Raw genomic sequence first — 11,212 nt, forward strand, 5'->3', positions numbered from 1 at the left:
ATCAGAGGCCTGTTTTCAGAATCGGAGTGCCCCAAATAAACCAACTCCAGCATGTTTCAACCCCGATTTTCTTGGGTAAATCGTTCTGAGGATTGTCCCTGCCCTTCTGAGGATTGTCCCACCTGCCCTTCTGGACGCACGATCCAACGACCACACAGTATTGGCCTCCCCCTCCACGGAGCCCACCTCTCCAGGTAGCGATGCTCAGAAGCTAATTCCCTCCAAGAAAATTCGCTTATTGTGGACTAGTGGAAGTGTGACTGATTTTCCTGGGATGGGGCGAGGGGAGGAAGAGCGCTCCCGGGAGCTGGGACGAACACGGGTTGAATGGGGGGTTTTTTTTGACTTTGGAGTCCTAGAAGCGGTCGGCTCTGTCGCCGGTGAACTCCAAAGACGGAGACAGCAATTCCAAGAGAAATATGGACACCAAGTACAGACGTGAAAAGCAACTTTTATTTACACAAAGGCTCGGCTGTACAAAATGAGTTTCGACTTGGATAGCGCATACGTATCAATAGAATAAACCTCTTTCTGTACAAAAATACATTTTTTCACCGAATGAATGAAACCTCTTGAATAAATTAAACTGAACCCCAGGGCCAAGCCCCCAGCCCGGTGGCTGCACCCATCCAGTTGGGCTCGAGGCTACATGGACTTTAAAGCCCAATAGCAGTGGATGGGGGTCAAAGTCTGCGATGCATGGCTCCCTCTCGTCCCTTTTAAAGCCCTTTTATTGTATCGTATTGTGGGCCGGTTCACACTGGATTTTAAAACCCATTTTTCTTCCTTAGAGTTCTATAAATTGTAACTTTTACTTTTCACCTCACCTGCGGCACTGCTCTGCCCCCTAGTCTTTCCTTTACTAAATCAGAGGGGGGGCGGAGGCCCGGTCCGCTCCGAACATAGCCACCAAAGACAGAGGGGCTCTGTGAAGTTCAAAAAAGTGCAAAATGGAGAAACCTTTGCCCGGAGAGCCGGAAGTTAAGGGGTTTGGGCCCCGTCAGTGGACTGGCGCAGAGGGGAAAGTACAACTTCCCTAAGCAGGCCAAGGCCGGCCGGGCCGTCTCCCCAAGGGCGAGCAGAGGCCAAGGCGAAGGGCCCCGGCCAGCCCCACCTAGTGGAACTGCACGAAGCAGGGGGCTCCGGCCAGCAAGTCTTTGGGGAGGGGGTGGAAGACTAAGAGGGTCTCTGTAGGTCGGTAGCAGTAGTCCTCGGAGGTGGCGGGGCTGCTGGGGTTGGACGTACAGATGGAGAGGGGAGAAGAAGAGCAGGTGGGCGAAGAGGAGAAGGCTGATGAGGAGGAAGACGGAGAGGAGGAGAGGAAAGAGGAGGAAGAGGCAGGGGATACGCTGGAGGCCCAGGACTCGGCGTCGCTCCCGGGGCTGGGCGGGGCGGCGGGGCCGAGGAAGGCCGGCAGCAGCAGGTCCTTGGGGGCTCCTTGCAGGCCCTGGTCGGCCAGGCGCAGGGTTTCGGACAACGCCCAGATGTAGTTGTAGGCGAAGCGGAGCGTCTCGATCTTGGTGAGCTTGGTGTCGTCGGGGAAGGTGGGCAGGACCCCGCGCAGCTCGTCCAGGGGAGCGTTGAGGTTGTGCATGCGGTTCCGCTCGCGGTCGTTGGCCTTCACCCGCCGGCTCTTGCGGATGCTGTGCAGCGCCGCCTCACTCCGCACGCGGGCCCTCCCCCGCCGGCTCCACCGCTCCTCCTCCGGCGGGCCCTTCGGGTCCGGGGGGGCAGAGGCCGGGGGGCGCCGCGGGACCCCGCCGCCGACCCCGCCCCGGCCCCCGCCCCCGCCGGCCTCCTCGTCGGTGGGGAAGGCGGAGCGCTGGCTGGCGGGCTCCGGGTCCAAGGGGCCGCCGTCCAGCGGAGAGGCCATCCTAAGGAGAAGCGGGGACACACACAGGGAGATGGGGCGGGACGGAGAAGGGAGGGGGGAAGGGCGGACAGACAAACGACAGGGGCGAGGTGTGACCGGAAGCGAAGGCACCGAGGCGCGGCGGCCACATTTCCACCCGCGAGTCGAGCCCTCTCCCCACCCCGCCCGAGCCCCGGGCCGCCGGCCGCCACTTACTTGCCCCCGCCCCCAGGCCCCGCCGTCCGGGGCCGGCTCGAGTCCCGGGACCCCGCGGCTCCGCAGACCCTAACGGGGACCACGCCACCGCCTCGGTCTCCTAAACGATCTCGACGGCTCTCGGCTCGTGGTGGGAGCACCGAGTGCGGCGGCACTCGACTGCCCCTCCGGACACTTTATATACCCTGGGAGACAATGGCCCCCTCCCCTCCCTTCCCCGGCCCCCCAGGCCCCCGGGCCCCCGGGCCCCCGGGCCCCCGGGCCCCCGGGCCCCCGGGCCCCCGGCCCCGGAGGATGAATGAATCGAGGCATCAGGTCGGCCCCGTGCGGCACTCGGCCTCATTGGCATAATTTATGTGGCCGGGGTCCGCGCCCTCCCGGGAGCGTGCCTATAATTACAGCCGGCCAATCACCGGGGCGAGCGCCGGCCCGGCCACGTGAGCTATCGCTAGGCTAAGCCCCGGCTCAGCTTCAATAGTCTTTTAGAAAGGAAAAGGAACCGCAGAGGGATTAGCCTCGAGGGCAGGGCAAGCTCCGAGAAGAGGCGGCGGGGGCGGCTACTATTCTCCTCCTCTTACTCCTCCTCCTTCTCCTGGCCGGGCCGGCTTGCCTCCTGCTCAGACTTCATGCTCCATGGCAAGCTCGGATCCGGCCAGGAAACCCTCTCTGGAGACTCGCTGCATGGCCGGGCCACCCTGGCTTTCTTTCCTCAGGTGGGGATCGCAAAGCCGGACCAGGAAGGCGGCCCAGGGGTGCGGGCAGGACAGCAGAAGGGGAGAGGGAGATCGATGGATAGACGGAGATGGAGAGAGGGAGGGAAGAGAGATAGGACAGAACGGGAGACGCCGAGAAAGAGGAGAGCGCAAACACAAATGGGAACTAAATGAACCGAACGCAAAAGGCTGGAAGTCTAAATCTTCTTCACCCAAAGACAGCGCAATTCTGATGTCAAGCGGTTTTATTTTCTGAGGTTCGGTTGTGAGGAATACTACCTCGGTCGCGTCCGAGGATCAGTAAACCCGTTATTGTTTCTGGGATGAGGAGATTAAATTGGTGGGAGTTTCCCGTGTTTCCCGGATTGTAGTCTGACAGGCCCTCATTGAGTTACACCGCCTTCTCCACACCCCGGCGGGCTCCCTGCCGGCCTTTGAAAACACAAATCAAGATGGAATACACCACGAGTCAAACAGTAGTCAACACTGCTTCAAATTCAACATTTGATCAACTCTGGCTAGTTTTATTACATTCGCATTCTGACTCTGAAACGCATTCTCTATTCCCGGCCTGGGAAGAGAAGGTGATATTTATTGGTTACTTCTCTTGGATCGCCAAGCAGAATCGCAGTATGTTCTGCGTTTCTATAGGCACCCTCGACGTTTTGCCCAATTGCTCTCTTTGTAGTTAAACCTTTAAACTGAAACTTTTCATTCAATTTGGAGATGAAGGCATTTCGTTTTAATGAGAAACTTTTTATTTCAATGGGAAATTTTTTGACTGCTAGGAAAAAAAAAAATTTCTCCAAATTTCCACTTTATCAAAAACACTTTGTAATCCTGCCAGTGAAGCATCTAGACACTTCTGCTTATATAGTTAGCTAACTAGATTGTTTATGGAACAACCAGAAAGGCACAATGGTACTCTTTAATTTTTTAAAGGAGGATGTTTTATTGCCCGTCCACAATAGTCCTTTTTTAAAATTGCTTCTTGTGGACAGTCCGAATGATTGTGATCTAAGGAAGAGATTTCAGAAAGGTATTTTTTTTAAATGTGTTGTTTACCATCCTGCTTTCGCTGTTTGTAAATAGTTTATGCATCTCTGTCCATCCAATTGGGACCCCCGATTGTGTAATTTGGTTTCTGATGTACTCTCCAGAGCATTCAGTACAATGCTGTGCGCTTTAGTAGGCCCTCAATCGATACCATTGATGGGGATGATATTTTTGAAGCAGTACATAAGCAGTACAGAAGACTTCACATAGCTCTCGAAAGCTCTTCAAGGTCACTGAGCAACACGATGAGCCAGCCTTTGAAATCTAAGCAAACGAAGATCTGCAAATGGCAGGCTAAACACCAATTATATAATTGGGAACGATTATTCCTGTTTCCAGGCCAGATGATAGCAGAGCTGTCACAGTTCACATGGTGGAAAGAAAAGTTCCATCTTTTAGTTCGGCTCCGCCTGCAATCCTTTGTGCTTGAAGTTGCAGAGCTCACTGTAGTATGGACCCCCAGGACCAAGTACTTGGTTTGAACCTCCCTTTAACTCATGAAACTTTTTCTTCGAGGATTTCTTGCTCAATGAACTGTGTCATAAGTACATTGTAGAGTGCTTAGAAGAGTAGCATTATTAAAGGTCGCCAACTAATAAAAGAACAACATTCCTCATACAGCTTGTCTGGATAAGATGATTTCTGCATTCTCGCAAAGAATGCTTGGGGGGAAAGAGGAGCCGATGTTCAGAAGTAAAAATTGGATGTTTTCTTCTTTAAAGGGAGATCTGACAACTGAATTTGGGCTAGAGTTTTAAATGCACTCTACTCTTTTCACCACAAATATGCACTCTTACATAAACTCATCTACACATAATAATATTAACACCAGCAGGTCTGAGCCCCCCAAAGTCACCCCTCCCCCTTCGCCATTCCTCCATCCCCCTATCTCAACCCTCTCCTCTACTTTCCCATCCTTCCCAGCAGTATCTTCAGTGGAGATCTTCTACCCTGCTCGCAAGTGCCACCCCCTCCACCTGTGCTTCGGACCCCATTCCTGCTCATCTCCCTTTCCCTTCTCCCCTCCTTAAACTCCTTCTTTAACCACTTACTCTCCAACACCTTCTTCCCCTCTGCTTTCAAACATGCCCATGTCTCCCCCATCCTAAAAAACCCTCTCTTGACCCCACTGCCTCTTCCAGTAATAGTCATCTCCCTCCTACCCTTCCTTTCCAAACTCATAGAACAAGTCATATACACTCACTGCCATGAATTCCTCAACACCAGCTCTCTCCTGGACACCCTCCAATCTCATTTCTGTCCGCTCCACTCTACCAAAACTGCCCTCTTAGAGGTCACCAAAGATTTCCTTCTTCCCAAATCCAATGGCTCCTACTCTAACATCATACTCCTTGACCACTCAGCTGTCTTTGATGCTGTCGACCATCCCCTGCTCTTGAATAAATTATCCCACCTTGGCTTCCCGGACTCCGTCCTCTCTGGTTCTCCTCTTATCTTTCTGGTCATGCATTCTCAATCTCCTTTGTGGGCTCCTCCTCCCCCTCCCATCCCCTCTCTGTAGGGATTCCTCAAGGGTCAGCTCTTGGTCCTCTTCTGTTCTCCACTTATACTCACTTATACCCTTGGTGAACTCATTCACTCCCACAGCTTCAACTATCATCTCTAAGAAGATGACACCCAAATCTACATCTCCTCAACCTGTTCTCTCTCCCTCCCTCCAGGTTCATATCACCTCCTGCCTTCAGGACATCTCCAGCGGCATGTCCACCCACCACCTAAAACTCAACATGTCCAAGACTGAGCTCCTTATCTTCGCTCCCAAACCCAGTCCTCTCCCTGACTTTTCCATCACTGTGGATGGCACTACCATCCTTTCCATCTCACAAGCCCGCAACTTTAGTGTGAGCCTTGACTCTGCTCTCTCGTTCGCTTCCCATATCCAATCCATCACCAAAACTGCCGGTTTCACCTTCACAACATCACCAAGATCCACCTTTTCCTCTCCATCCAAACTGCTACCTTGCTGGTAAAATTTCTCATAATATCCCAACTGGATTATTGCTTCAGCTTCCTCTCTTTTCTCCCATCCTCCTGTCCCTCCCCGCTTCAATCTATACTACACTCTGCTGCCCAGATTATCTTTGTTGAGAAATGCTCTGGGCATGTCATTCCCCTGCTCAAAACCTCCAGTGGTTGCCTATTAACCTTTGCATGAAGCATAAACTCCTTACTATTGGCTCCAAAGCTCTCCATTACCTTGCCCCCTCCTACCTCACCTCCCTTCTCTCCTTCTACAGCCCACTCCATACACTCCGCTCCTCTGCCTCTAACCTCCTCACTGTGCTTTGTTCTCACCTGTCCCGCCATCGATCCTTGGCCCAAGTCGTACCACTGACTTGGAATGCCCTCTCACCTCACATCCGCCTTCCTCTCTTCTCCTCTTCAAAGCCCTAGTGAGAGCTCACCTGATCCAGAAGGCCTTCCCAGACTGAGCCCTCCCTGTCCCTCTGTCCCTCTGCTCCTCTTACCCTCCCCATCCCCCCACTCCCTCCCTCTGCTCTACCCCCTTCCCCTCCCCAAAGCACTTGTGTATATTTGTACATATTATGTATGTATATCTGTATACACTATTTATTACTCTATTTCATTAATGATGTGTCTATGTCTATGATTCTGTTTATCTATTTTGATGGTATTGATGCCTGACTACTTGTTTGGCTTTGTGTCCCCCTTTTAGACTGTGAGCCCATTGTTGGGCAGGGATTGTCTCTATCTTTTGCCAACTTGTACATTCCAAGTGCTTAGTACAGTGCTGTACACACAGTTAAGTGCTCAATAAATACGATTGAATGAATGAATGATAATAATAATAATAATGTTGGTATTTGTTAAGTGCTTGTGCCGAGCACTGTTCTAAGCGCTGGGGTAGACATAGGGGAATCAATTAATAATGGTATTTGTTTAGTGCTTACTATGTGCCAAACACTCTTCTAAGAACTGAGGTAGATACAAGGTAATCAGGTAATCATTTTACAAATGAGGTAACAGGCACAGAGAAGTTAAGTAGCCTGCCCAAGGTCACACAACAGATAAATGGAAGAGTCAGGATTAGAACTCAGGTCCTTTGTCTCCCAAGCCCGTGCTCTTATCACAAAGCCAAACTACTTCTCGCAGCACATGTACACATTTTCACATATGCACGCCCATATTCACTCACGACACACATATATTGTTGGTACAGGTATTCTCATCATTCAATCAATCAGTAATATTTACTAAGCTATTACTGTGTGCTAACCACATGGTAAGAGTAATATACAAGCTGGTTGACATGTTTCCTGCCCTCCAGGAAATTACAGCCTAAAGATGATTATTTGGAGCAACGTGGACTAATGGAAAGAGCAAGGGACTGGAAGTCAGTAGGATTCTATTCCCAAATCTATCATTGACCTGCTGCAGGGCCTTTAGGCCAATCACTTAACCTCTCTGGGCCTCAAAGGATTAGGTATCTGTTCTCCCTCGTAGACTGTGGGCCCAGCGAGGGACAGGGACTATGGCCCTATCTGATTATCTATGGCCCAGTGGTTAAAGCATGGGCCTGGGAGTCAGAAGACCTGGATTCTAATCCTGACTCTGCCACTTGTCTGCTCTGTGACCCCCAGCAAGTTCACCTTAATTTAGCTGTGCCTCAATTATTTCATCTGTAAAATGGCAATTAAGACTTTGAGCCTCATGTGGGCCAGGGACTCTTTCCAATTTGATCTGCTTATAACCTCATCCACTTTAGCCTGTTTTAACTCTGCTCTCCTCTATAGAAGCAGCATGGTTTAGTAGAAGGAGCACGGGCTTGGGAGGCAGAGGTCATGGATTCTAATCCCAGCTCCGCTACTTGTCAGCTCTGTGACCCTGGGAAAGTCACTTAACTTCTCTGTGACTCAGTTACCTCATCTGTAAAATGGGGATGAAGACTGTGAGCCCTATGTGGAATAACCTGATTACCTTGTATCCACCCCGGCACTTAGACAGTGCTTCGCACATAGTAAGCTCTTAACAAATACCCACATTATTATTACTTTTACATGGAAACATTTTTTCTCCATCCTTCCTGATTCCCATGCCCATTGCCCTCTCCAGTTGTTTCAGATGTTTAATTCCTTCCTCAAAACCCTGTCCCTGCCCTCCCCCATTTCTTACCCCTAATGATATGGCCACATAACTTACTGAGAAAATTAAAAACATCAGGTGTGATATGGGAAGTAGCTTGGCTTAATGGACAGAGCACAATGGGCCTGGGTGTCATGAGTTGTGGGTTCTGACTCTGACTCCGCCACTTTGCTGTGTGACCTTGGGCAAGTCGCTTCACTACCCTGTGTCTCAGTTTCCTCATCTGTAAAATGGGAATTGAGACTGTGAGTTCAGTGCCCTGGCACACAGTAAACGATTAACAAATACATGAGATAAGTATTATTATCTCCCTAAAATCTCTCCTGCTGCCCTCCAATCCCTCCCTCCTGCTCCTTCTTCAACTCTCTCTTTCTTTCCAGCTGTATTTCAAGAGGATATCTTCTGCCTCCTCTCAAAATCCACCCCTCCACCTGTGTCCCCACTCCATCCCTTTGTACCTTATGTCAAAGCTCTTGCCCTCTCTTTGCCATCTTCAACTGTTCACTGACCAAAAGCATTTTCCATTCTGCTTTCAAAGGTGATTGTGTCTTCCCTAACTTAAAAAAACTCCTTCCTTGACCACATGGCTCCCTCCCATTTATCACTATATTTATCATTTATCCCACTTTCCCTTCCTCTCCAAACTTCTTGAGCAAGTTGTCTACACCCGCTGTGTCCAGTACATTTCCTCCCAATCTTTTTTTTGATCCCCTCCAATCTGGCTTCTGCCCCCTTCTCAGAGATCACCAATGATATCCTTTTTGCCAAATCCAAAAATGTCTACTCCATCTTCATCTTCCTTGACCACTCAGTCACCTTCAACATAGATGATCACATTTTTCTCCTGCAAACATTATCCGCTTTCATTCAATAGTATTTCATTCAATAGTATTTATTGAGCACTTACTATGTGCAGAGAACTGTACTAAGCGCTTGGAATGAACAAGTCGGCAACAGATAGAGACAGTCCCTGCCGTTTGACGGGCTTACAGTCTAATCGGGGGAGACGGACAGACAAGAGCAATGGCAATAAATAGAGTCAAGGGGAAGAACATCTCGTAAAAACAATGGCAACTAAATAGAATCAAGGCGATGTACATTTCATTAACAAAATAAATAGGGTAATGAAAATATATACAGTTGAGCGGACAAGTACAGTACTGAGGGGATGGGAAGGGAGAGGGGAGGAGCAGAGGGAAAGGGGGGAAAAGAGGGTTTAGCTGTGGAAAGGTGAAGGGGGTGGTAGAGGGAGTAGAGGGAGAAGAGGAGCTCAGTCTGGGAAGGCCTCTTGGAGGAGCTGAGTTTTAAGTAGGGCTTTGAAGAGGGGAAGAGAATCAGTTTGGCGGAGGCGAGGAGGGAGGGCGTTCCAGGACCGTGGGAGGACGTGGCCCAGGGGTCGACGGCTGGATAGACGAGACCGAGGGACAGTGAGGAGGTGGGCAGCAGAGGAGCGGAGCGTGCGGGGTGGGCAGTGGAAAGAGAGAAGGGAGGAGAGGAAGGAAGGGGCAAGGTGATGGAGACCTTTGAAGCCTAGAGTGAGGACTTTTTGTTTGGAGTGGAGGTTGATAGGCAACCACTGGAGGTGTTTAAGAAAGAGAGTGACATGCCCAGATCGTTTCTGCAGCAAGATGAGCTGGGCAGCGGAGTGAAGAATAGACTGGAGCGGGACGAGAGAGGAGGAAGGGAGATCAGAGAGAAGGCTGACACAGTAGTCTAGCCGGGATATAACGAAAGCCTGTAGCAGTAAGGTAGCCATTTGGGTGGAGAGGAAAGGGCGGATCTTGGCAATATTGTTAAGGTGAAACCGGCAGGTCTTGGTAACGGATAGGATGTGTGGGGTGAATGAGAGAGACAAGTCAAGGATGACACCAAGATTGTGGGCCTAAGAGACGGGAAGGATGGTCGCGCCATCCACGGTGATAGAGAAGTCTGAGAGAGAACCGGTTTTGGGAGGGAAGATGAGGAGCTCAGTCTTGCTCATGTTGAGTTTTAGGTGGCGGGCCGACATCCAGGTGGAGACGTCCTGGAGGCAGGAGGAGATGCAAGCCCGAAGGAAGGGGGAGAGGACAGGGGCGGAGATGTAGATCTGCGTGTCATCTGCGTAGAGATGGTAGTCAAAGCCTTGAGAGCAATCCGCTTCTTTCCTTGTTCTCCTATTTCTCTGCCTCTCATTCTTGGTCTGTTTAGCAGGCTCCTTCTCTGTCTCCCACCCTTTAATTGTGGGAGTCCCTCAAGACTTAGTTCCGGATCTCCTTCTATTCTCCATCTTCACCCACTACTTCTAGACCGTAAGCCCACTATGACCAGGGACGGAAGCACCACCATCTTTCCTGTTTCATAGGTCCAAAGTCTTGGCATCATCCTTGATTCATCTCTCTTATTCTGCCCAAATGTTCAAACTGACACCAAAAACTGAAGATTCAACTTTCACAACATTGCTAAAGTCTGCCCTTTCTTCTCCAACTGACTTGCTACCTCGTTAATCCAAGCACTCATCCTATCTGCCTTTATTACCACATCAACCTTCTTGCTGACATCCCTGCCTCCTGTCTCTCCCATCACAGTCCTCACTTCATTCTGCTGCGCAGATAATTTTTCTACAAAACTCTTCAATCCAGTTCACCCCACTCCTCAAGAACCCCCTCCCAGCTTAACTCCTTGATTTTCTGCTACAAACTAGACACACATTTCACTCCTCTATTGCCAACCTACTCACTATTCCTCCATAAAGTTTATCTTGTCGTTGACCTCTCCCCCACATTCTGCCTCTGCCCAGGAGCACCCTCCGTCTTCATATCTGACAGATTATTATGTTCCCCACTTTCAAAACCTTATAAAGCACATCTCCTATAAGAGGCCTTCCCTGACTAAATCTTCATTTCCTCTTCTCTTATTCCCTTCCATGTCACCCTTCCCAACATTCTAGGTTGTTCTGGGCATCATTAGTGAGGCAGGGGAAGAAGGGAGGTAAGTCACTGATTCCTTACCTCATGGTAGTGAGGAGACTCCTGGACTGTGGATTATCCCTTAATCCCTTGAGGGCAGGGATTGCCCCTTTCATTTTGATTATGTGTTCACCGTACATCACAGCTTTGGGTCCAGGGGCAAGAACACAACTTTGGAAGTCCAGAAACCTGGGTTTTAGTCCCAATTCAGCCTGTAGGGGATTGTCTGCTGGACCTATGTCATCAGGGCTAATGATTCTGGCCAAAGAACTACCCAGAATGTTCTGTGAAGTGAGATGAACCTG

General features: G+C 50.3%; 1 protein-coding gene across 1 annotated transcript; it reads right to left on the reverse strand.

Annotated features, from left to right (window-relative positions):
• Positions 1-1,114: 1,114 nt before the first annotated feature.
• Positions 1,115-1,873, reverse strand: LOC100087101 (neurogenin-1). The gene is made up of 2 exons (XM_029056426.1): positions 1,347-1,873; positions 1,115-1,271 (listed from the first exon to the last, which is right to left on the reverse strand). The coding sequence occupies exons 1-2, from the start codon at positions 1,871-1,873 to the stop codon at positions 1,115-1,117; spliced, it is 684 nt and encodes a 227-aa protein (XP_028912259.1).
• Between the last annotated feature and the right edge of the window lie 9,339 nt (positions 1,874-11,212).

Source organism: Ornithorhynchus anatinus, chromosome Y1, assembly GCF_004115215.2.
Source record: "Ornithorhynchus anatinus isolate Pmale09 chromosome Y1, mOrnAna1.pri.v4, whole genome shotgun sequence".
Taxonomy (NCBI): domain Eukaryota; kingdom Metazoa; phylum Chordata; class Mammalia; order Monotremata; family Ornithorhynchidae; genus Ornithorhynchus; species Ornithorhynchus anatinus.

Bases quoted from the DNA above. Each gene is read 5' to 3' on its own strand.
- LOC100087101 (XM_029056426.1), bottom strand. From the start codon at position 1,873: ATGGCCTCTCCGCTGGACGGCGGCCCCTTGGACCCGGAGCCCGCCAGC. The intron at 1,272-1,346 runs ATCCCCTGCCTC...CTCTTCGCCCAC, and splicing joins GAGTCCTGGGCCTCCAGCGT to CTGCTCTTCTTCTCCCCTCT.